General features: G+C 48.1%; 1 protein-coding gene across 1 annotated transcript in view; it reads left to right on the forward strand.

Annotated features, from left to right (window-relative positions):
- Positions 1 to 17,468: 17,468 nt before the first annotated feature.
- RABEP1 (rabaptin, RAB GTPase binding effector protein 1) overlaps positions 17,469 to 27,062 on the forward strand; it is a 48,197-nt gene continuing 38,603 nt past the window's right edge. The window contains exon 1 of the mRNA XM_069971127.1: positions 17,469 to 17,598. Within this exon, the coding sequence (XP_069827228.1) occupies positions 17,565 to 17,598 (34 nt within the window). The 5' untranslated portion in view covers positions 17,469 to 17,564. The remainder of the gene's footprint in view (positions 17,599 to 27,062) is intronic.

Consider the following 27,062-nt stretch of genomic DNA (forward strand, 5'->3'; position numbering starts at 1 on the left):
CAAGTCTCCACCTTCTTGAGCAGTGGACCTGGATTTGTGAGGGAGAAGAGATACAGCTGCCTATCCATCAATAAGGTGACAGATATTGCAGCCAGAGCTCTCTCACATCCAGTTAATTATATTTATAGTATGGTATTACCCTCTAAGCCCAGGGGAGGGGCAACTCTCCAGCCATGGCTCCCTTGAGGTTTCCCCCACAGGGGGTTTTTCCTCGCCTGAGTTCTGGAGAGTGACTCTTTGTGAGTCGAGGGTCTGCCATTTTCAGTGTCATGTAATTTTAAATAAAATTGGGACAGTTTGACACCTCATTACAATGTCTTGTGTCTTTATTTTGCGTTCTTTGGTTTAACTTATTATGCTTGGCAGTTGGGGGTCCATTACATATTGCAGATTGATAAAGCTGGACATCTGCCTGCTACACAGATGTATCACCTGCACAATAAGCGCAAGTAGGATGGATCAGTGGATAGTAGAACTCCTGCATGTATGTGCGTATCCATAGATTAAAGGGGCACTCAAATTTTGAAGAAAAAACATGCATCGCAAGGTTTATACCAGGCCGCCTAAGCCATGAGGCAGAGTGAGCCTTCCGCCTCAGGCGGCAGCTCTTGTGTTCCTGCAGGGGGCGGCACAATCTTCTCTGCCACTGTTATTTTAGCGAAGTTTAACTTCACTAAAATTACAGCAGTCCCGGCCCCCTAACATAGGCCCCTGCAGCCCTCCCCAGGAACTGCCGTCTCTGTGATGTGTGACGTCACCGGGCAGTCTTCCTGAGGATTGGCTAAGAGCCTGCACAGCCGGCCACAGCGGCTCCACATGCTGATCCCTCCTCTTCTTGCTGCCTGATTTGCAGTCCAGGGTGGCCGCCCGGTCTGCATACTTCAATTACTGTATTAATATAATAACTAATAGTGCAGAGGCTGCCTGTTGCCACGCTGCTGAGGAGGGCCCCTGAGAGACACTGAGGGCAGCAGCCACTCACAGTGTCAGAGCAGTGACTGCACACATGGCTGGACGCTGTCGGCCCAGAGGAGGAGGAGATCATCTTTTGTACAGTACTGTGGTGTGTCTAGTGTGGTGTGTGTGCTGTTGTGTGTGTCCTGTCTAGGGCTGGACAGCTGCCCTCCTGTTGTGGTGCTGTCTCTGCTGTGTACCTGTGTGTGGTGCTGGGTCTGCCTGTACTTTCTGTCACTGTATATGTACTGCTCTGTGTGTCTGTCACTGTATGTGTGCTGCTGTCTGTGTCTGTCACTGTATATGTACTGCTCTGTGTGTCTGTCACTGTGACTATGTGTGGTGTTCTGTCTGTGTGTGGTAGATTACCTGAGAAACAATCCCTCCCATCATCTTCCTCCTCCTGGACCTTCTCCACTGGGCCTGCTGCTGGTGAGTTAACCCCTACAGCACCTTATGATATGTGTTTAGTAACTTTATTAACCCCTGCAGTTTAATAAAGTCACTGTGCCATGTGTACCCCCTCCCCCACTTGAATACATTTTGGAGGGTGCTGCACCCTTATGTATTCGGGGGGGGGGGGGGGGGGGGGGTCTGGGGGTCACATGGCACAGTTGCTTTATTAAGCCCCGCAATATCATATATGTACTGTATACTGTATATATAACCGTCCTCCCCTATATAGTGTACACATTGTCTGCTGTTTCATATGTGTGCTTTATATAGAACAACTTGCCCCTATATAGTGTATACTTTAACTGCTATATCATATATTTGCTGTATATATAATACTCCTCCCCTATACAGTGTATATATAGTCTGCTGTATCATATATGTGCTGTATACTGTATATATAACAGTCCTTCTCTCCTTGTTAACCCCTCCAGCACCCTTATGTATTCTGTGGGGTGGGGTGGGGAGTTTTAGGGATGCACATGGCACAGTGACTTTATTAACCCTGCAGTTTAATAAAGTCACTGTGCCATGTGCACCCCTCTCCCCCACTTGAATACATTAGGGTGCTGCAGTGAATGCATGTATGTATGTTATGATGTTCTGCAGCAGCTGAGGTGTATGATGATGTTCTGCAGCAGCTGAGGTGTAGTGTGATGTTCTGCAGCAGCTGAGGTGTATGATGATGTTCTGCAGCAGCTGAGGTGTATGATGATGTTCTGCAGCAGCTGAGGTGTAGTGTGATGTTCTGCAGCAGCTGAGGTGTATGATGAGGTTCTGCAGCAGCTGAGGTGTATGATGAGGTTCTGCAGCAGCTAAGGTGTATGATGAGATTCTGCAGAACATCATAATACATAATGAGAAAATATTAAGTTTACTAGTAGCTGAGGTATCTACGTGAAAATACATGAGAATAGTTCCTACACAATTGATTCTAGTATCGGTGAAAGGGGGCGCCATTTTAATTTTCACCTCAGGCAACAGAAAAGCTAGAATCGGCCCTGGTTTATACCTACATTTGCAAGGTTTGTCAAAAGGGTCATACAAATCATAGCATATCGTAGCACCATGGACACCACCATAAATATACCATATATCTATGTTGCAGGGAAATTATAAAATCAGGGATATCATCAAATCCTTAAGGATTTGATGTACATATCGTGCATATGTGTGTACTATGCAGGGCCGGGACACAGGGTAGGCAGGGGTAGGCAATGGCCTAGGCCGCCAAATGACAGTTGGCGCAATCTGGATGGGTAAGTAATTAATCTATTTACCCATCCATGCTGCCCCCTGCAGGGCCGACATCAGCAGACATGGGGGAGCATGTGACCATGCCCGCCCCCAGTGTCCACAACTGAACCAGTATATACCTATACAGGACACTGGAGGCTGGGCATTGTCACATACTCCTCCATGTCGGCCATCTTATGGACAAACTCCAAACAGAGCAGGGCAGCACAGCTTGGAGGAGGGGAGTCTGATTTTAGCTGTATGAGGTACACTGGGAGCTGCTGTCAGTAAGGACTATGAGTACACTTACTAATACTATATGCAAAAAAGGAGTCCGTGGAGCCTCGTTTACAAGTCTCAAAACATGGGAATAGCCAGATATCCCTAGCCTATTGCCACGGGGGGCCTCTAGATGGGGAGAGCACCACACCACCCTGATAGGTAGCCCCTTAAGTCCCACTCAGTTGCGAATGTTGCAACATAAATAGGAATACACCAGGGTGGCCCTTTTTGTGTCAAAGTCTAACTTGGTTGCAAGTATTGCAACATGACAAGGGCTTACCATGGCCAGATATATATCAACAGACAACTGTTTCGGGGTATTTGCCCTTTGTCAGTGTGGAGCAGGATTCTGGCTAGTAGAGGCAATGACAAATCAACCAACAAAACACAGTAATCACTGAACTCAAGGAGATCAGTGAAAAAATTCCAATGAAGTACTCAATCAAGAATCTCCCCCTAAAAATGTAAATATGCAAAAAAGGAGTCCATGGAGCCTGGTATACACCAGGTAATTTACATAGGGCGGGTAATTTACACACTTGCAGCAGTCTGAAAGATCCGATGCGAGTAAGTATTCACAAGGCACTGACAAACTCACAGTGAGATTTCCGCTGCAATCCACCCTGTGTGAAGCTGCCCTTAATCATAATATTTAACAGAATCAGAATATCTGCCATTTCCGTTCTGCATGCTGGATCCAAATGCATGTTCACATGGTTGATGCTAGAGCTCTTAATTGGTTAGTGGAACAGTTGCTCGTCTTCCCTTTTCACATATAGTGAAGCTAGCTTGTCAGTTCATTTTGTGAAAGAATAAACAATAACCTCCAATTACCACAGGGGGGAGCTCTTTACATCCAAATTTATAAATACTATTTAAAGGGAACCAATCACTGGAAAAACGCATATAGAGCTTTTGAAATGTGCTGTTAGAGCACACAGCACACTTGCCACACATGTTTCCATAGCCTCCGTGCCTTCCCTGTGTAAGCCGCAAAGTAACTTTATAAAACTGGCGCCCTGTATGCTAATTGCCTGAGGTAGTCACCTGGGCGGTGTTCGGCTAGCAGGTAGTCACGGTCCCCTGGGCGTTCTACCGCTGTAATCACGCCCCTCTGGGCGTGATTCAAATGGCCGAGTAGCTGTGACATTCTGATGCCGGACGCCGCCGCACATGCGCAGTGCAGCCGCTTTCATTCCGGCGGCACTGTGCAGAATAGCCTCGAAAAGCCTGTTAGCCGGAGTTCGAGGCTATTCTGCACAGGCGCAGTCCAACCGGAATGGAAGCGGCTGCACTGCGCATGTGCGGCGGCGGCCGGCATCAGTACGTAAGCGCGCCGACGTTGGGCACGGCGCGCTCCCGAGTGACGCCACAGCCACTCTGCCATTTGAATCACGCCCAGAGGGGCGTGATTACAGCGGAAGAACGCCCAGGGGACCGTGACTACCTGTTAGCCGAACACCGCCCAGGTGACTACCTCAGGTAATTAGCATACAGGGCGCCAGTTTTATAAAGTTAATTTGCGGCTTACACGGGGAAGGCACGGAGGCTATGGAAACACGTGTGGCAAGTGTGCTGTGTGCTCTAACAGCACATTTCAAAAGCTCTATATGCGTTTTTCCAGTGATTGGTTCCCTTTAAATAGTCACTGTGGTTTAGAAAAACATTTGGCAAGTCATAGGGATTTAAGAATAAAAAAGGAGTCTACTGTGGGTGTTTTAAACAGAGATTAGTTGAATCCTTTATGCCCAGTTTTGTAGACTTAAAGGGGTTATCCAGCGCTACAAAAACATGGCTCCTTTTCCCCCTACTGTTGTCTCCAGTTCAGGTGTAATTTACTTCAATGGAACTGAATTTCAAAACCCCACCCAAACTGGAGACAACAGTAGGGGGAAAGTGGTCATGTTTTTGTAGCGCTGGATAACCCCTTTAATGTATGAGAGAGGCCAATGTTTTGAACCATCTCAAATGGTTCGCTAAGAACCTCATTTAAAAAAAAAAATCTTTAGAGCACATTTTTATTCTGTATACAACGGAGGCAGTATATACAGTCTTGGCACTTGCATGTTGCTGCTGCATTTCTCTATATATGTCATAGAGACATGTCAAAACTTTTGATCTGTCTGAGTGTTCAGATCTGTACCGATTGTGAGAACAAGCCGCGAGAAAACCACGCTAAGCACAGTCCTTTCCCGACTCTGTGTCATGTGATGAGTTGGGCTCCTAATGCAAGTCTAGGGGGCCCGACTCTTGCACTGACACAGTGCAGGGAGCGGACTGAGCTTATTGCAATCCTCTCCCCGCTCGTTCTTACAATCAGTACAAGTGTGAACACTCAGACCTGGGCCAATCAAAACTTTTAACATTTCTCTATGACATTACAACAAGGGTCCTCAGAACCAGAAGGTCAGCAATCCTGGGAGCTGACACTTTCACATCAAATGCAGGCAATAGTCTGACAGCATCCAGTTTCCAGATACAGGGAGCGACGTTTCAACCAATGTGGTCTTTATGCTTTATAAAGACCACATCCGTTGAACTGTTACTCCCTGCATCTGCACATGTTAAAGGGGAAGTCCGGGCAAAATAATTTTAAGATATGTTATTACCCAACAAAAATTATGAAAATTACTAATAGACACTTATTATGGGAAATGCACCTATAGTGCATTTTCTCTGCACCTGCCGCAGTGGTGGGACAGACTGAGGCAGCAGGTGTCGGCAGTTTATGTGACGTGACATCACTAACTTTACAGAGACCTGAACACGCCATGCTGTAGTAAGTGCAGGGAAAATGCACTGTAGGTGCGTCTCCCATAATAAGTGCCTATTAGTAATTTTCATAACTTTTGTTGGGCAATAACATATGTTAACATTTTTTTGCCCGGACTTCCCCTTTAATAAAGCTTTGAAAGGTGAATCTGGATGCTGTCAGACCAGACTGCCTGCCATCATTGCAGGTGATATGCCTGTTCTGGTGGCAGTCAGAGACTGTTACACCTACAGAATATTAGGACATCCCCAAAGTTCCAGGAAAATAGGTTAGTATGGTGGTATGGTCATTGCAGATACAATATATACACATGCTGTAGTAATTCTTCTTCATGAGCCCTGGTGTGATAGAGACTGTGACACAAGGATAAGGACATGGCCTATGTAGTAGATACTGTATATTACATATTGATGAGCTGTTTAAAATTTCGCATATAGCATTGTGGTTATATAAGAATAATGTTATCAATGATTCTGGTTTATGTCTACACCCATAATATATGATCCTGTCTGGTACGGCACCCTCATTATATAACAGTGACTTTATCAAGCATGGCATCTTGATTATATAACAGTGACCTTCTCAGGAATGGCACCCTGATTTTATATTCAGAAGGGAAGAATTATCAGTACAAAGGATCAAGTAAAAATTGGGGACTAACATATTCACAAGCCAACGTTTCATCTTGTCCATGTAAGCAAGGTGAAGCTGCGCTAAGGATGAAATCACATGGTCAGGTTGTGATGCAGTTGCAATTACACATTTACATTGTGGTTTGTAACTGCATCACATCAGTTTCCAATACCAGACAGTCTGGTCCACAGGGGGTTAAAGTAATCCCCTGTGGGCCAGAATGTGCTCAATTGGAAGGGGGGGGGGGGGGGGTAAGGGGTGACAGTCTATAGGTAGTCTCTCCCATTAGCCAGGCCCCCTGTATGTATTTCTCCTGGACTTAGGTCCCCCCCATACATACCAGAAATTTCCCAGCTCCCTACCAATTCTCCTGTGTCATCTCTTCCTTCCCTGCTCTGGTGAAGGGTGCATGAGTGACATCACTGTGTGCGCCTCTGGCATAAGAAATTAAAAAATGTAAAAGGGGCGTTCCCAAGTTTTTGAAGTGCACAAAGCTGAATTGCCAGGTCATACAGGAAAGCCTGAGATTTCTCCTCTTTTCAAATCCAGTCCTGGCCTTGGCTTCAAATCTTTGGCTGATAATCTGTCAGATAATCTTTCTGTGTAAAAGGGCCCTTAGCCGCACAAAAGATCAAATCAGCCGACTATGGGGCATTTGCTTTCATGTCAGCAGATCTCTGGCACTTTTACATGGGCCGATCATCGGCTGAATAGACTTCCTAGGAGCACTTGTTACCAATTATTGGCCGGGTACCACAACCATTACTACCATATTGTTACTGACCAAATCTGGTATACTAAGACCAATGAACACCGCACCAGATTACAAGTAACAAATAATACCACCACATACTGACTAACACCGCCACATACTGACTAACACCACCACATACTGACTAACACCGTCACATACTGACTAACACCACCGCTGGTACTGAATAAAATCCTCTGAACACTGGCGGAACTACCGCCGTAGCAGCCGTAGCGGCTGCTACCGGGCCCCGCCGCATCAGGGGGCCCGTGATGCGGGCCCCTGGAGCTTACATATCCTGCAGCACCCGGCGGCTGAGCATGCCTCCCAGGTGCTGTAGCCGGGGGCCGGTCCCGTGCTCCTCCCGACCCGGAGACTCCTTTCCCCAACCATAGGAAAAAGGAGTCACTGGGCCAGGAGGAGCACGGGACCGGTCCAGAGCGCTCCTGTCACCCCGTCTGATGCGCGGCTGCCGTCTGATGCCGCGTCCTAGCCCCGGCAGCACGCGTATCATAGAGTTCTGTGTGGGCCGGGGTGACAGGAAAAAGGCTCGACGGGGGAGCGTGTTGTTAGGTGAGTTTTTTTCTTTCTTTTAAACTTGCTTTCCTCAGACGGGGGAGAAGGGGGCATCTATAAGGAAGGGGGGGAGAAGGGGGCATCTATAAGGAAGGGGGGGGAGAAGAGAAGGGGGCATCTATAAGGAAGGGGGGGAGAAGAGAAGGGGGCATCTATAAGGAAGGGGGGGGGGAGAGAAGGGGGCATCTATAAGGAAGGGGGGGAGAAGAGAAGGGGGCATCTATAAGGAAGGGGGGGGGAGAAGGGGGCATCTATAAGGAAGGGGGGAGAAGAGAAGGGGGCATCTATAAGGAAGGGGGGGAGAAGGGGGCATCTATAAGGAAGGGGGCATCTATAAGGAAGGGGGGGAGGAGAGAAGGGGGCATCTATAAGGAAGGGGGGGAGGAGAGGAGGGGGCATCTATAAGGAAGGGGGGAGAAGAGAAGGGGGCATCTATAAGGAAGGGGGGGGGGAGAGAAGGGGGCATCTATAAGGAAGGGGGGGGGAGAGAAGGGGGCATCTATAAGGAAGGGGGGGAAGAGAAGGGGGCATCTATAAGGAAGGGGGGGGAAGAGAAGGGGGCATCTATAAGGAAGGGGGGGGGGGAGAAGGGAGCATCTATAAGGAAGGGGGGGAGAAGAGGAGGGGGCATCTATAAGGAAGGGGGGGAGAAGAGGAGGGGGCATCTATAAGGAAGGGGGGAAGAGAAGGGCGCATCTATAAGGAAGAGGGGGAGAAGAGAAGGGGGCATCTATAAGGAAGGGGGGGGGGAAGGGGGCATCTATAAGGAATGGGGGGAGAAGAGAAGGGGGCATCTATAAGGAAGGGGGGGAAGAGAAGGGGGCATCTATAAGGAAGGGGGAGAGAAGAGAAGGGGGCATCTATAAGGAAGGGGGGAGAAGAGAAGGGGGCATCTATAAGGAAGGGGGGGAGAAGAGAAGGGGGCATCTATAAGGAAGGGGGGAGAAGGGGGCATCTATAAGGAAGGGGGGAGAAGAGAAGGGGGCATCTATAAGGAAGGGGGGGAGAAGGGGGCATCTATAAGGAAGGGGGGCATCTATAAGGAAGGGGGGGAGGAGAGAAGGGGGCATCTATAAGGAAGGGGGGGAGGAGAGGAGGGGGCATCTAAAAGGAAGGGGGGAGAAGAGAAGGGGGCATCTATAAGGAAGGGGGGGGAGAGAAGGGGGCATCTATAAGGAAGGGGGGGGGAAGAGAAGGGGGCATCTATAAGGAAGGGGGTGGAAGAGAAGGGGGCATCTATAAGGAAGGGGGGGGGAGAAGAGGAGGGGGCATCTATAAGGAAGGGGGGGAGAAGAGGAGGGGGCATCTATAAGGAAGGGGGGAGAAGATAAGGGGGCATCTATAAGGAAGGGGGGGAAGAGAAGGGGGCATCTATAAGGAAGGGGGGGAGAAGAGAAGGGGGCATCTATAAGGGAGGGGGGCATCTATAAGGAAGGGGGGGAGAAGGGGGCATCTATAAGGAAGGGGGGAGAAGAGAAGGGGGCATCTATAAGGAAGGGGGGAAGAGAAGGGGGCATCTATAAGGAAGGGGGGGAGAAGAGAAGGGGGCATCTATAAGGAAGGGGGGGAGAGAAGGGGGCATCTATAAGGAAGGGGGGGGGGGAAGAGAAGGGGGCATCTATAAGGAAGGGGGGGGGAGAGAAGGGGGCATCTATAAGGAAGGGGGGGAAGAGAAGGGGGCATCTATAAGGAAGGGGGGGAAGAGAAGGGGGCATCTATAAGGAAGGGGGGGAGAAGAGAAGGGGGCATCTATAAGGAATGGGGGGAGAAGAGAAGGGGGCATCTAGAAGAGAAGGGGGCATCTATAAGGAAGGGGGGGAGGGGGACATCTATAAGGAAGGGGGGGGAGAGGGGGGCATCTATAAGGAAGGGGGGGAGAGGGGGGCATCTATAAGGGAGGGGGGAGAGGGGGACCATCTATAAGGAAGGGGGGGAGGGGGACATCTATAAGGAAGGGGGGGCATCTATAAGGGGGGAGAGAGGGCCATCTATAAGGGGGGGACACCATAGGGGGAGAGCAGGCCATCTATAAGGGGAGAACATAGGGGGAGAGGGGGACAACATAGGGGGAGAGGGGGATATAAACGTACAACATTGGGGGAGAGGGGAACATCTATAAGGGGACAATAAAGGGGGAAAGGGGGCCATCTATAAGGGGACAATATAGGGGAAGAGGGGGCCATCTATAGGGGGGCAACATAGGGGACCATCTATAAGGGGACAACATGGGGGGGCATCTATAAGGGGGACAGCGGGGGGGGGGGCAACATAAGGAAGCTATCTATAAGGAGGGGCGACAGAGAGGAGGGCCATATACTAAAATGGGATCACATAGAGTCAGCCTGCCCACTAAATGTGGGTGTAAAGGGGCCAATACAGATGTGCAGTTGGTAGAGATGAGGATGGTAACAGAGTGTGGAGCCTAATATGTCTGTCTGGCAGATTCTGTGGATTCGTGGCCCGGAAAGGTTCTCATAACGGCCCAGGGCAGATGGAAAAGAAAATGAAAAGGGAAGAACTCCGATCAGAGAAGACGTCTCCTGTAAGTCACCTGATGTAACTGTACTGTAATTTATATGGTGTACAGAACCTGTGTAGAGCTGAGTGTGTTGATGGCATAGTGGTCGATCGAGAGGGGGTGGGGCGGGGGGCCCCAATCAAAAGTTTGCTATGGGGCCCAGCCATTTCTAGTTACGCCCCTGCCTCTGAACAAAGATCAATATCCCCTCATACAGTCATATAGAGGTAGCCCCAGCTCTACACCATATACATAACAGTGCACATAGATTTAGCGACTCACAGGGGACGTCTTCTCTGATCAGAGATCTTCCCTTTTCATCTTCTTTTCCATCTGTCCTGGGCCGTTATGAGAACTTCTCCGAGCCACGAATCCACGGAATCTGCCAGAGAAATATATTAGGCTCCTCACTCTGTCACCATCCTCATCTCTCTACACACTGCACATCTGTATTGGCCCCTTTACACCTTCTCTCAGTGGTTAGCCCTGAATATTTGTAGTGTGTGTGTGTGTGTGTGTATATATATATTTAATGTGTAGACACCTTGTAGATGGCCCCTTGTTCAGTCCTCCATAGAGATGGCCCTGTGTGCCTGTACTATAGTAGAGATCCCCCTCTGTGTAATCCCCTTACAGTAGATGACAACCTCTGTGCATTCCCTATATCAGGGGTAGGGAACCTCGGCTCTCCAGCTGTTGCAAAACGGCAACTTCCATCATGCCTGGACTGCCAAAGCTAAAGCTGTAGTTGTGCAACAGCTGGAGAGCCAAGGTTCCCGATTCCTGCCCTATAGTATATGGCCCCCTCTGTGTAGTCCCCTTATAGATGACCCCTCTGTGTAGTCCACTAAAGTAGATGCCCCCCTATGTGCATGCCCTATTGTATACACACCGCACCCAGTATAGTTACCCTTATAGATGCCCCCCATTGTTGTCCCCCTCTGTGTAGTGCCCTTTATAGATGCCTCCTCAGTGTTGTCCTCCTTATAAATTGCCCCCATCCAGTGTCCCTTATAGATGGCTCCCTGTGCTGTCCCTCTTATAACTGGCCCGTGTTATCCATCCCCCCATATAGATAGCCCCCTTATGTTGTCCATCCCTACCCCCCATATAGCTCCTTATGTTGTCTATTCCCCCATATAGCCCCCTTGTGTTGTCCATTTCCCCGTATAGCCCCCTTATGTTGTCCTTCCCCTGTATATAGCCCCTTATGTTGTCCTTCCCCTGTATATACCCCCTTATGTTGTCCTTCCCCTGTATATAGCCCCTTATGTTGTCCTTCCCCTGTATATAGCCCCAGGGGCGTAGCTAATGACTCCTGGGCCCTGGTGCGAGAGGTCAACTTGGGCCCCCCCCCCCTTCCTCGACCAAGTGATGCTATTGGTATATGTGTATATATATATATATATATATATATATATATATATATACACCAAGACAGATATTACGAATAACGATCTTAAGATAGGAAGAGAAAATATTATCACCACACATATTACCGCCATATTGTTACTGACCAAATCCTGTATACTAAGACCAATAAAACATAGTACCAGATAGCAAGTAACAAATAATTCCACCACATACTGACTAACACCACCACTGCTACCGACTAACACCACCACATACTGACTAACACCGCCACATACTGACTAACACCACCACATACTGACTAACACCAACGCTGCTACTAACACCACAACCTACTAACACCACCGCTGCAACTGAACAACATCCACTGTACACATATCACCGCATCCAGGCATATAGAGGTGGACGCAGCTCCACACAGGCTCTAGACACCATATACATTACAGTGCAGTTACATCAGGTGACTCACAGGGGACGTCTTCTCTGATCGGAGTTCTTCCCTCTTCATCTTCTTCTCCATCTGCTCTCGGCCATTATGAAAACTTCTCCGAGCCACGAATCCACAGAATCTGCCAGACAGACATATTAGACTCCTCACTCTGACACCATCGTAATCTCTCTACAAACTGCACATTTGTATTGGCCTCATTTAGTGGGTAACCCTGACACTATGTGACTTCCTTATAGTGTATGCCCTATATGTAGCCTCCTTATAGATGGTCCCCACTCTGTGTATCCCCCCTTATAGTATATGCCTCCTACTATGTAGCCTCCTTATAGATGCCCCCTCTGTGTATCCCCCCTTATAGTATATGCCTCCTACTATGTAGCCTCCTTATAGATGCCCCCTCTGTATATCCCCTCTTATAGAAAGCCCCCTCTCCCCCTATGTTGCCCCCCTTATAGATGCCCCCCCTTATAGATGGCCCCTTCCCCCCCTTATATATTGCCCCCTTATAGATAGCCCCCTCTCCCACCCTCCTATAGATGGCCCCCTCTCCTATAGATGGCCCCTTCCCCCCTTATAGATGGCCCCCTCTCCTATAGATGGCCCCTTCCCCCCCTTATAGATGGCCCACTCTCCCCTCTCCTTATATAGATGGTCCCCTCTCCCCCCCCTTATAGATGGTCCCCTCTCCCCCCCCTTATAGATGGTCCCCCTCTCCCCCCCTTATAGATGGCCCCCCTCTCCCCCCCCTTATAGATGATCCCCCTCTTTCCCCCCTTATATATGACCCCCCTCTTTCCCCCTTATAGATGGTTCCCTCTCCCCCCCCCTTATAGATGGTACCCCTCTTCCCCCCCCTTATAGATGGTCCCCTCCCCCCCTATAGATGGTCCCACTCTTCCCCCCCTTATAGATGGTCTCCCCCCCCCTATAGATGGTCCCCCTCTTCCCCCCCTTATAGATGGTCCCCCTCCCCCCCCTTTATAGATACCCCCCCTCTAGAAGGCCCCCCTCTCTTGCCCCCCTTTATAGATGGCCACCTCTCCCCCCCTCCTTTATAAATGGCCCCTTCCCTCCTATAGATAGCCCCCTCTTTCCATTATTAAAACAAATAAAAATAAATAAAAAAAAACACACACAACTCACCTAACAACGCGCTCCCCCGGCGATCCTCTTCTTCTTCAGCCTCCGTCTGCCCCGGATCATGCGCTGCTGCCGGGGGTGTCGCGTCCTATCCCCGGCAGCGCGCGCATCATAGAGTTCCCTGTGCTGGAGGTCCCAGCACAGGGAACTCTATGATGCGCGCGCTGCCGGGGATAGGACGCAACACCCCCGGCAGCAGCGCATGATCCGGGGCAGACGGAGGCGGCCTCTTGTGACCGCAAGCAACACAATGCTTGCGGTCACAAGAGTGATTGATGAGGGGGGGGCTTCAGGGGCCCCGCGGGCCCCCCCTTGTGGCGGGACGGGTCGCGGCCGCGACTGCTGCGACCCTGGTAGTTACGCCACTGTATAGCCCCCTTATGTTGTCCTTCCCCTGTATATAGCCCCCTTATGTTGTCCTTCCCGTATACAGCCCCCCTTATGTTGTCCTCCCCCTGTATATAGCCCCTTATGTTGTCCATCCCTGTATACAGCCCCTTATGTTGTCCTTCCCTGTATATATCCCCCTTATGTTGTCCTCCCCCTGTATACAGCCCCCTTATGTTGTCCTCCCCCTGTATACAGCCCCCTTATGTTGTCCTTCCCCTGTATACAGCCCCCTTATGTTGTCCTTCCCCTGTAAACAGCCCCCTTATGTTGTCCTCCCCCTGTATATAGCCCCCCTTATGTTGTCCTCCCCCTGTGTATAGCCCCCCTTATATTGTCCTTCCCCTGTATATAGCCCCCCTTATGTTGTCCCCCCCTGTATATAGCCCCCCTATGTTGTCCTCCCCCTGTATATAGCCCCCCTTATATTGTCCTCCCCCTGTATATAGCCCCCCTTATGTTGTCCTCCCCCTGTATATAGCCCCCCCTTATGTTTTCCTTCCCCTGTATACAGCCCCCCTTATGTTGTCCTCCCCCTGTATACAGCCCCCCTTGTTTTCCTTCCCCTGTATACAGCCCCCCTTATGTTGTCCTCCCCCTGTATATAGCCCCTTATGTCGTCCTCCCCCTGTATATACCCCCCTTATATTGTCCTCCCCCTGTATATAGCCCCCCTTATATTGTCCTCCCCCTGTATACAGCCCTTTATATTGTCCTCCCCCTGTATACAGCCCCCTTATGTTGTCCTCCCCCTGTATATAGCCCCCCTATGTTGTCCTCCCCCTGTATATAGCCCCCCTTATGTTGTCCTCCCCCTGTATATAGCCCCCCTTATGTTGTCCTCCCCCTGTATATAGCCCCCCTATGTTGTCCTCCCCCTGTATACAGCCCCCCTTATGTTGTCCTCCCCCTGTATACAGCCCCCCTTATGTTGTCCTCCCCCTGTATACAGCCCCTCTTATGTTGTCCTCCCCCTGTATATAGCCCCCCTTATGTTGTCCTCCCCCTGTATATAGGCCCCCCTTATGTTGTCCTTCCCCTGTATACAGCCCCCCTTATATTGTCCTCCCCCTGTATATAGCCCCCCCTATGTTGTCCCCCCTGTATATAGCCCCCCCTATGTTGTCCTCCCCCTGTATATAGCCCCCCTATGTTGTCCTCCCCCTGTATACAGCCCCCCCTTATGTTGTCCTCCCCCTGTATACAGCCCCCCTTATGTTGTCCTCCCCCTGTATATAGCCCCCCCCCCTATGTTGTCCTCCTCCTGTATATAGGCCCCCCTTATATTGTCCTCCCCCTCAGGGGCGGATTAACTTTACCATAGGCCCCGGGCTGTTCACCAAGCCTGGGCCCCCCCCACCCCACTGTAACTATGGCAGCACTAGCCTGACGTTCATAGTACAGGATAGATAATGTCATGATGTCCTGATTTGTACAAAATTGCCATAAAAAAACTGTGATTTTTTGCAAATCATGGCGGAAGTGTAGCCAGGAGACAGTACACCACTGAAAGTATAAGTCTTTTTGGGTGGTCATGGGCCCCCAGTAGCTCAGGGCCCCGGGCTGCCGCCCAAAACGCCCCTATTATAATCCACTACTGCTCCCCCTGTATATAGGCCCCCCTTATATTGTCCTCCCCCTGTATATAGCCCCCGTTATATTGTCCTCCTCCTGTATATAGGCCCCCCTTATATTGTCCTCCCCCTGTATATAGGCCCCCCTTATATTGTCCTCCCCCTGTATATAGCCCCCCTTATATTGTCCTCCCTCTGTATATAGGCCCCCCTTATATTGTCCTCCCCCTGTATATAGGCCCCCCTTATATTGTCCTCCCCCTGTATATAGCCCCCCCCTGATAAAAAGAAAAAAAAACACAAGTCAACTCACCTAACCACACGCTCCCCTGTCGGTCGCTGGCCACCTCTTCTCTCTTCTCCTGATAGATCTGCAGCTCCGTTGCGAAGTCCCGGCAGCGCCATCACTGACCTCAGTGTGCGCCGCGGTGGCTAGGACTTCCGGTATGCCCTCCATGAACCGGAAGTCCTAGCCGCCGCGGCGCACATGAGGTCAGTGATGGCGCTGGCGGGACTTCGCAATGGAGTTTGCGATACTCTTGTGATCGCAAGCAAATCTCTGTGGTCACAAGAGTGATTGACAGGGCGTGAAGCCTATGGCTTCCCGCCCTGTCAATCAGAACACTGCTTACATTTAACTGGAAGCGATCGTTGCGATCGCTTCCAGTTAAAAAGGGAGGTGCGGCCCCCGGCCCCCCTAGGAGCAGGGGGCCCACTCCAGCTCGGGGCCCACCGGGATTTCCCCGGCCCCCCGGTGGCCCAGTCTGAGCCTGGATACAGACTATTACCTAGGCTGTATCCCTGTTTTCCAGGCGGTACTCGGGTTGTCTCCACCTCCCCACGGAACGGTAAGGCAGCAGGAGTCAAATGCCGATGGTTTGGGTTTGTACGAACCTGAACCTCGGCCCTGTTTGATCATGTCTAGCAGGGATAGGGATGGGAGGGGGAGTGAGGAGGTGGTACATCCCTCAGCAATTCAGGAGCTTGGGAAAGCCTCTTTGACATTTTGCACTGGAATTATGAGGCACAGCTGGATATATGAAAGGCACCATGTACAGTGGTGCTTTGGATTACGAGCATAATTCGTTCCGGGACGGTGTTTGTAATCCAAATCCACTCTTAAACCAAAGCAAATTTTCCCATAAGAAATCATGTAAATGCAGACAATTGGTTCCACACCTCAAAATAATTATTTATTATTCTGAATAACATGTAAAACAGATGAAACAAACATTCAGAAACAGCAGAATATGTGGTATTATAAGTTACTGTACAGTATAGCGATTAGCAGGTGGAGTAAAATGTATAGTATGTGGATAAACCTAATAACACAGCAGCAGTTTGTAGATACAGGACGGAACTGCAGATCCCCATAATGCAGTAGTGTAGTACAACAGGCTAGAATAGAGAAGCAGGACTGCTGTCAGAGGTCTGTGTGGTCACATGACAGCAATGGAGAAGGGGGTGGGTTCAGCATGGACCAATCAGGACTGACAGAGACTGCAGGGAGCATGGAAGAATGAGTAGGACAGATGTGGGCACAGTATAGCAGCACTCTCTGTCCGGGGAGAGAGGGGTTACAGCTATGGAGAGATTACCTCCACAGTCCTGTCCCCTGATGTAAGCCCCAGCCTGAAGTGGATCTGCCATGATCTGGAAGGTGAGGGAGACTTCCTGGGTCGGAGTACAGGGCTGTAGACCCCGCTATGCAGATCATGTCCCTCCCCAACTCACACTCCCACCCAGTACAGGGAGCTCTTAAACCAAAGCAATGCTCTTAAACCAAGTCACAATTTTGAAAAACTGTGAGCTCTTAAACCAAAACGCTCTTAATCCAAGGTACCACTGTATCTCCTTACCCTAACAGCTATCTAACAGTGTCAGCAGTTTGGATTGTGAATTGCAGCTGACAGATTTCCTTTAACCCTTAGCCCACCGATGAGGTATTGGTACAGCATAGCATGGCTAAGGGGGTACAGAGAGGGCTCACAACCTGGGCACAGTGCTGGACCTATGTACCATTGGGGATATTTGGCCCATGGATTGGCCCGGCATGCAGTGTATTTCTGAAACAGGAGATATATCAGCCCTTTGAGGAAGAAAACTCCATGTTTATTAGAAAAAAAAATCAATCTGGACTCTATTGTAGTCCTTGCACTAATAGAAATGCCGTGCATCCTGGCAGCAGCTCCCTGCCCCTCACTACTGAACCGGCCAGACTGAAGCGGCAGGGAGGAGCAGGCGGGAACCGCTTCACTCTAGAACGAGCAGCCGCCGCTTCACTGGATCCGCTGCCAGGCAGAAAGATGGTCACCCGGGAGCGCTGAGTTCGGAGAACGTCACGTCCAGTGACGTCAGCGCGCCGGCTGTCGCGCTGTCAGGATGACGCCGTTCTGGAGGATGCCCAGGCCGAGCTCTGAACTAAACGTTTCCCGACACTGCGAGTGACCGGCTTAGTGGGTGGGATGGCGGAACCGGGGCGCGGTGTCCCCGCGGACGGTAAGTGCTTTCCTGTCCCTGTCACCTTATCCGTGCTGGTCAGGAGGCCAGGCTGCGGCCAAGTAGCTGTCCGGTGGGGGAGGCGGCTGGGAGCCCTGGACCGGCGGCTGCAGACACATGTCATAGAGTGCAGGCTGGCTGCTGGAGTGGCCAATGATAGTTATAGAGTATGCTGCTGCCTGGGCAATGACTGTGCCCTGTCACTGGTCACCAGCTACTGCCTGACTGCCATGCTGTGCCATGCCTGGCATCCTTACCCCACCCCACAAGCCTCCAGGTACTGCAGGCTGTAATGGTCCCTGTCATTGTCTGCTCAGGACCAGGTGGGTGTGAGGGTTGTCACGTCCTATGCACGGCCATCGTCTATTACTGTAGAGCTCCGCGCCAGGTGATATATATATATATATATATATATATATATATATATATATATATATATATACACATATATATATTATGATGTTATAGGTTGGCAGATACAAAAGCAAAAAAATAAATGGCAGCAATTCCTTGCAGCCACTTTGGGGAAGGACTACCAAGTGGTTTTACAGTGTAGAATGTTCCGGGTTGCCCAAAGCAGCCAGGTGGAGCTCATGAACGTATAAAATCTAAGCTGTGATTGGTTGCCATGATTAACACGGCCATATTACACGGCCCGATGCCTAGTGTAAGTGAGCGCCAATCTGCCAGATTAGCGCTTGCTGGCTGAGCCTATTACACGGCTCGATAATCATGCAGCAAGGGCTGTATGTGTATATATGTCATTGGCGATGTCCGTGCAGCCCTTGCCTCAATGGTAAAATAATAAACGTTATACATACCTGTCCACGCTCCCAGTGGTGTTCTAGCTTCTGCCCGCTCACCACAGCTGCCACCGGAACTTCGGAGCCGATCTCTTTAGTGACAGGCCGCTCAGCCAATCACTGGCCACGGCACTGTCCCATCTTGGCCAGTGATTGGTTGAGCGGCCTGTCACTGAAGAGACTAGCTCTAAGGCCCCGTTCCCACTGAGCAAAAGTAGCGAAATTCCGCGAATTGTCCGCCGCGGAATGCCATTAGCCTCCCGCTCATAATGGGAGTCTATGGGAGGCGCGCGCTCCTGCTCTGTACGCGCTGAAAAATGAACATGTACCGTATACCCAGATGTGTGGTGTGCTATACATACCTGTCACGTGCCGACCTCCGTCTCCGATCTTCAGTCAGTGACGTCTTCTTCGGGCGGCCGGCGAACAGCTCCGACTCTCCCGAATGCCGGCCGCGCTCTGCAGCGTCATCTGATGCTCAGCCGCGATTGGCTGAGCTTAACTGTGCTCAGCCGATCGCGGCTGAGCAGCTGATGACACGGCAGCGTCATCAGCCACTCAACCGCGAGTGGCTGAGCACATCGGCCGGCCGCCCGAAGATGACGTTGCGGCACAAGATGGCGGACGGGCGCGACACGGATCAGGTAATGTATAATGCACCACACTTCCGGGTACACGTGCAGGGGTGGGGGGACACAGGGAAGGGGGCGATTCACAGACATAACATACATTACAAAGTTGTATAACTTTGTAATGTGTGTTATTCTTTGAATAATTTCTTAGCGCCGCACTACCCCTTTAAATTGTTCTATTATCCAGTCCTTCCTTTAATCCCATTCTGCACAGCTTTGTAGTATAGCGTGTGTAAGGTGTAATTTCCACACCATGCCTTCTGCAACACCCTGCTGCTTCCCCCCCATTCAAGTAAGGAGGGTAATGCTGCGTTTACACGGAACGATTATCATGCAAATTTGCACAATAACAATTCATCGATTTAACCAATGTGTGAGATAGGCTTATGCGATCGCAAAACAATTTTTCTGTACGATATATAGTTCCGTCTAAACGCTGATCGTTATTAAAAAAAAAAAATGTTTCTTCAAAATCATTAATCGTACGATCGGGCAAATTATCGTTCCGTGTAAACGCAGCATTGTGGTGCATTATCTTACACCCCTGCCCCTAATACTACAGCAATTGCAAGTCCCCCTACTGATACACTTGTGTTCTCCCTACCATGTGGATATGGGACAACTTTTGATGTTGGGAATACAGCTTTTTTTTAAAGGAGTTGCCACAATTTTTTATGTTAGGCTGGCACATACATTTGTGGTGCGTTTAACCTCTTTGAGGACAGTTTTACCTATTTTTACACTTGTGTTACAGCTGTGTGTCCCTACACAGTTGTGGCTTTTATGATCTCAACTTGATGGTATCATAGACAATTGTGCCGTCAATACACTATTGTAATGCTGCGTTTACACAAAATTATAGTTGGCCCGATCGTACAATTAACGATGTCGTAGTAACGATTTTTTTTTTTCATAACGGTCAGCGTTTAGACGGTACGATATATCGTAGGGAAATTCGTTTTGCGATCGCTTAAGCCTATCTCACACATTGGTTAAATCGGCGAAAGACTGTTTACATGGAATGATCTGCAAATTTTTTGCAGCGTTTACACGGACGATTACGTTTGTTATATGGTGTCCTATATCCATTGATGAGCTGCCTTCTCATAGTCGGTTGACTTCTACCTAGCCTGTATGCTTTTGCCCTGCTTAGTAGCCTACACGTGTCATGTACAGGCAGAAGCTAATGATATGTCTTGTAAGATCATTGGTATTCTGTCTTCTGCTCACACGTGTGTATATTTCCATATCTGTAGCACATCTCATCTAATTGTAGATTGCACTGTCTGATATACTGTACATTTTGTCACCTATTAAGCTGTGACTGAATACTGTTGGCATTTTATGTCATAGCCCTGACAACTTGGTGTAGTTCCTGCCCTAGTTCTTTGCCAGGTTGCTTTTGATAAACCAGGTTTACCTGAGCACAGGATGAGAAGATAAAATAACAATAGATGATACAGTTGTCTCCACAGTAAGGGTGGGTTCACACTATGGAATCCACACGGTTAAATTCCGGCGGATTCCGTTGCTTGTACCTATACGCAGCGGCACGCATATCCGCCCATTCCATAGACACCATTCTATGGCCGGGCGGATTCCGCGCTCCGCCGAAAGAACTGACATGCCCATTCTTTTGGCGGAACGCATAATTGGCATAGGCAGACAGGTGCATTTCTGCGGAACGCAGAAAATGGCACAGGCGGACAGGTGCGCTGCCACAAACAGGTACAAGTGACGAAATACGCTGGAACTTACCCGCGCAGATGGTGGGTTTAGACTACGGAATCCGCCCGGAGAAGTTCCGGCGGATTCCGTAGCTCGTACCGGCTCATGGCGGCTTGCCTATCCGCGATAGACACCATTGTATGCACGGGCGGATTACGCATTCCGGCAAAAGAACTGACATGTTTATTCTTTCGGCGGACAGCGGAATCGGTCTGGCCATTGAATGGTGTCTGTGGAGCCGGAACTTCTCCGCGCAGATTCCGTAGTCTGAACCTACCTTAAGGGTATGTGCACACTGAGGAATAGGTGTAGAATTTGAAGTGGAATCCGCTCCTAATTTCTGGTTGAAATTCCTCCTGCAGAATATCAACAGAGCAATGTCCCGTTGTGTTAAATGGGTTTTCCCCTCTGTTGTTCACACGGCAGAATTTTCTGCCGTGGATTTGCTTTACGTCCAAAGAATTGACTTGTCACTTCTTTTAGCGCATTTTGCTAGTGGAGTCCTATAGAAGTCAATGTGCCTTTAATTCTGCTCAAATTCTGCTCCTATTCAGAACTGAATATTCAAGGAATTTCCGACAGAAAACTTTCCTCTTTAATTGCTCGCCTATTCAGGCATGTTCACACTGCGGAATACACGCAGATGCTTCAAGCGGTCATGTCAATTCTTTGGATGGACAGCGGAATTCGCTGGCAAATATCATTGAGTCTATGAGACAGGTAGAACTTTAAGCGGAGACCGCACGGCAGAATCCACTTGAGGTCTCTGCCTGTATCCCACAGTGTGATCATACCCTTCCTCAGTGTGCACACCTGTTGCGGATTCCACCGGTCGTACCTGCTCGCAGACTCTGGCGGCCGCACGCATCTCTGCAGCTTCCATAGACTCCATTCTATGGTTTGCCAGATTCCACCATCCGCACGAAGAATGAACCTGCTCCTTCTTCGTGCGGATGGTGGAATCTAGCAAACCATAGAATGAAGCCTATGGTAGCAGCGGAGATGCGGAATCCGCAACGGGTGTTCTGTTGGGATTCTGTAGTTTGAAAATTCCCTTTGGTGTGGTTTCCACACTTTGGATTATCGCAGGGCTTTTGTCTTTTCTCTTTTCTGTTTTAAAACAGAGCAATGGAACCTAGCAGATGGGTTTATCTTGTGCTCCATTTGCATCAGTTGGGCCCTATTTTCATCAAATCTGTTAGAGTCACTGTCGTATTTTTTTTTTTTTTTTTTTGCAGAAATCAATAGTCCAGGCGATTTTAAGAAACTTTGTAATTGGGTTTATTAGCCAAATCTGCCATTATCTGCATGTAAAAAGCCTTTTCCCAGGTCCCCCCCTCCTTCCTCTTTTTCATCCACTCTGAAAAATCTGAAAATTGTGACTTGTTGCAGGAGTCGTCCCCTGTCTGCTCTAGGGAGAGGGGAGGGGGGAGGAGGAAGGAGGGAGTTAGCCAGCAGCAGAAAGCAGATAACAGAGGATTACAGGCACGGAGCTGGGTGACAGCTGTAATCTGAGCTCAGACAGGTCACTGGTGATGGTCAGAACAGATAACGGGTGAGGGATTTGTAGATTAACTCTTTGTTGTCCTGTTTTGGTCTTTTCTTTAGCTCTCTCCATAGGAGAACAATGAAGACAGGGGGGAGAGCTTCAAACTGCTTTTTCATGATAAAAATGCATTTTTCGGATAATAAACCCAATTACAAAGTTTCTTAAAATCGCCTGGACTATTGATTTCTGCCAAAAAAAAAAAAAAAGTTTTTTGGGTGGATATAAAATTTTTCATGCACAAATTTTTTGTCCATCCAAAAAAACGAAGACGAATAAAAAGTGCACCTTAGTTTCTTTATTCATTATAGTCAATCTAAACGAAAGTCATTTCCTTTAATGTCCATCTACAAGTTATGTCATCAGCAGTTTTTCCCACTGAGCACGGGAGGAAATGTAAACTGACATGCAAACGGATGGACGTCAGTTTTTTAAAGCCAGAATGCAAACAGACATTTAAAAAAAAAAAAACAACTGATAATTTTCAATCAGTTTGTGCTAATTCTTTCATTTAATGTGGAGGAATCCGTTCATGAATGAGACAATTGCAGGAGTGGACCCACCCTTGGGGTATAGCGTTTAATTAGCATTAATTAGCGCTATTTTGCTGAAAATTTTGCAATTGCTTTCAATTATTATTATTAATTATTTTACAGCAAATTGTGCAATTTGCGGCAAAATAACGTTGGTTAAATAGCGCTGTAAGTGATCAGCCAGTTTTAAGCCTTAAAGGGATTGCTCTCTCAAACGTACCTTTTGATATGTTGCTGCCCATGGTGAGACTAACAATTCATTCCACACTTATTATTTATTCAGTCTCCTTTTCCCAGTTCTGAGCTGCTGCTCTCTCCTGAAGACACAAAAATCTGTGTATGAGTCTTTTTCTCCCTCTCCTCCCCCCACCCTTCTGAGACAGCAGGAATATCAAAAGTTATGTTTGAGTGGAATACCCCTTTAGGCCATTTTCACACATTATATGAACTTCTACCGTTGTTTGACCCGGTCCAGTGACACAACAGCTGATGTCTTAGATGTTCACCAGCATGAACATCACTTTATTTGAATTGGAATGAGGGCACATTAGGGTGTCCCCGCACTCAAATTAGCTATAGACCGCTGTGTGCACAGGCTATCTTGTACGGTCGCTGTTCACTAAATAGCGTATACAGTGTTTATAAACTACAGCCGTTGTTCAATACACTCTAATGTAATTGCACACTGTCAATAAACAGTGGCCGTTGTTTATTGTAAAAAATAGTGTGTGAACATGGCCTAATTAGCATTTGCTTACTGTTTTTCTTTTCTATCGTCTGCTTTCGAAAAGCAGATTTATTTTTCCCCAACGAAAAAGCCATATGAAGGCTTGAGTATTGTGGGACAAGTAACACTTTAAGGGTGCGTTCACATGTACAGGATCCGCAGCAGAAAAGCTGCTGTAATACGGTGTGTGTGAAGCTACCCTCAATGGCACCATTTTAGCATTAATACAACTTATTGATTACAGTTGACCTCTCATGGGATAGGGGATAACTGTCGGATCAGTTAGCATCTGAACACTGGGATCCTCTGCTGATCCCGAGAACACTGGGAAATTCTGCCTCTGAGTGGAGTGGGATGCACATGTAAAGACACCACAGAAGTCTGATGAAGAATAATATTGTTATTTCAGTATTTTTTCCGGCACAGTTAAAGGACAACTCCGGCGAAAAAATTTTTTGGCTTATTTAACACACATTACAAAGTTATATAACTTTGTAATGTGGTTAAATACCCGGTCTGGCCCCCTTCCCCCACTTTCCGACCCCCGACCCCCCACCCCGGAAGTTAAAGAATATATACATTACCTATTACGGTCGTCACGGTCCTCTTCTCTGGTGTCGGGTGATGTCAGAGCTGGGGGGGGTCCGGGTCTTCTTCCTCCTCGGCGTCTTCATTGAGAGTGAATGGGAGAGAAAAGGCTGCTGGTGCACATGCGCACCAGCAGCCTTTTCATTGGCTGGAGCGCATCACATGGCTTCCAGCTTGCTCAGCCCTGATTGGCTGAGCTTGCTGAAAGCCATGACATGCGCTCCAGCCAATGAAAAGGCTGCCGGTGCGCAAGCGCGCTGGCAGCCTTTTCTCTCTCATGGACCCGGAAGAAGGAGACATCGCTGGACGGCGGACGCAGGTGACGGTGAGGCGGACGGTGGGCGAATGGAGTGGCGATCGTCACCGGAGGGATGGTGAGTATGGTGTCTGTGTGTGTCTGTGGTTTTTTTTTTTGGGGGGGGTCCTGCCGGAGTTGTCCTTTAAGTGTCCCTTTGCCTCTGCTTTTTCAGCAGCACAGATTGAGTGTCTCTCTTTTTTCTGTCTTGCTGAACAACAGAATCCTGATGGATCAGTTTTTATACAATGAAAGTCTTTGGCAACAGGATGCTAGAGGAAAGGCATCCTGTTGCATTCTATTGCACTGTCTGTCTGACATTCTTGTTTTTTTTTTTTTTAAATTTGCAGTTTAAAGTGAACTTTTCAGTTCTGAGACAAACATTGAACAGAAGTGTTCCTGGGACCTCTCCTTTAACATTCTACTGCAGGGATGGGGCACATTGCAAAACTACAACTCCCATCATGCCTGGATATGCCAAAGCTTCGCCATCCAGGTATCATGGGAATTGTAGTTTAGCAACAGCTGGAGAGCCGAATGTTCCCCATCCCTGTTCTACTAGATGGTGACAGACCATTATATTATTATATATTATCTAAGAATTTATCATTTCAGAATTGCCCCCACTATTCAGGCACATTTGGTATATTTTGCCATGTCAGGCTGGGTTAGCACTGCGTTTTTGCAATCCGTTTTTTGCAAAAACGGATGCATTTGTGTGCATCCGTTTTGATCTGTTTTTCCATTGACTTCCATTGTAAAAAAAACGCATCAAAACGGATCCGTTTTTTTTGACGGACACAAAAACGTAGCTGACACTACTTTTGTGTCCGTTAAAAAAAAAACGGATCCATTTTGTTCTCTTTTTTTTTTTTTTTTACAATGGAAGCCAATGGAAATACGGATCAAAACGGATGCACACAAATACATCTGTTATTTGCAAAAAACGGATAAAAAAAAGGATTGCAAAAACGCAGTGTGAACCCAGCCTTACACTTGCCCGAAGATGCAGAGCCTCTTCATCCCTCATCAGCAGATCCAGAGAGGATAGTGATGGAAGGGTAAATGCTGCTGTGCTTACATGTGGAATAGTAACAGATGCTCTCTCTGGTCAGACTGCAGCCTGTAGGAGCCCAAAGGCTATGTTCACATAATGTTTTTCAGCTTTGTTTAAAATAACGTCCGTCATTTTGAGTCTAAAATAACGGACGTCATTTAGTAGCCTGGCCTCCCCTTGCAATGACGGCACATTATTTTAGTTTGGGATTACTAACTGCCCTTTGGGTGTGGCTTAATTAAAAGTCCATTGAATTTAATAGTAAAAACGGAGAAAGAACAATGACAAAAGTGAAACTGTTTGTGAACAACTAATAAAATAACGTCTGCTGTTTGCAAAAGATGCCCGAAAATGATCATGTTCATCATTTTGACACCCACGGTAAAAACGTCCGTTATTCAATGCATTGTGCGTATTGGATGTCAGTCTTCCCATTGACTTCAATACATTGCCATTTCAGTCAGTTAAATCACAGCATAAACTGACATTTTTTTAGATATCAAAATCGTGCGCCTTTTCCCAGTTTTTGACGTTGTGTGAACATAGCCAAACACAGATAACAGGCAGCTATTTTATATTGTATATAGTATGGGGCAGATGTTAGATAAAGCCGTGCATAGTAAAAGTAGACTACACAGGCAATACCTGTGCTTACACCGTATAATAAAATACATAATGATGCACACTGTTAATAGATATTTTTTCTTGATTGTCATACTTACGTCATATTATTATATTATATTGCATTGTCATACTGTACTTTACACCTATATATTAGAAATACTACAATGGCAAACACCATTAACATTTCTTAATTCTTCTTAGCCATGCTCCCTTATCTAGTAACAGTGTCTGAAACACAAAAGAAATTCGGCATGTGTCATTTATACTGTTTTTTCAGAATAAATGACCATTTATAATTTTAAAAAATGGTTAACAAGAAATATCGTCAGAATAAATGAGTAGTTAGATCAGCAAATCAGCGGTGCTGAGGAGGAACCTAAGAGACCTATCTTCCTCTTCTGCGCCCTGGCGCAATAGGGACATATCGGCAGATCTATCGATCATGTGTGTAGGCAGTCAACTGTCAATCATCAGCTGGAGGGCGCGGGAGGGGTGTGGCAAGATTCCTATTCTCCTGCATATTAGGAGAACAGCTGAACAGAATGATGTAAGTAATACACCGATCTGTTCAGCATTTTTGTCACTGGTTTATGCTGCCCTCATTTAGAGTGCATTCACACGTACAGGATCTGCAGCAGATTTGAAGTTGCAGATGCAAAGCAAATCTGAAGCTTCAAATCTGCTGCAGATTCTGTTCCTATAGACCTGCTGCCCTGGCTCCCCATGCGAAAAAGACCCACTATTTTGTGCCCACTCCTTTGTTCGAATTTGGCCCTATGGGACCGTGTTAGCTGTTCTCTTGGATTGACCTCGGAGCATACTCCAGCTGCTCCTTTGCTCGCTAATCCCGACTTTGAGCCGGGACGGCGTCCTGCGGCCTTTAAATGGTGGTCTGACAAAGGCCTATATAGAATCGGTCATTTTTTTTATA

Source organism: Dendropsophus ebraccatus, chromosome 5, assembly GCF_027789765.1.
Source record: "Dendropsophus ebraccatus isolate aDenEbr1 chromosome 5, aDenEbr1.pat, whole genome shotgun sequence".
In the NCBI taxonomy this organism is placed as follows: domain Eukaryota; kingdom Metazoa; phylum Chordata; class Amphibia; order Anura; family Hylidae; genus Dendropsophus; species Dendropsophus ebraccatus.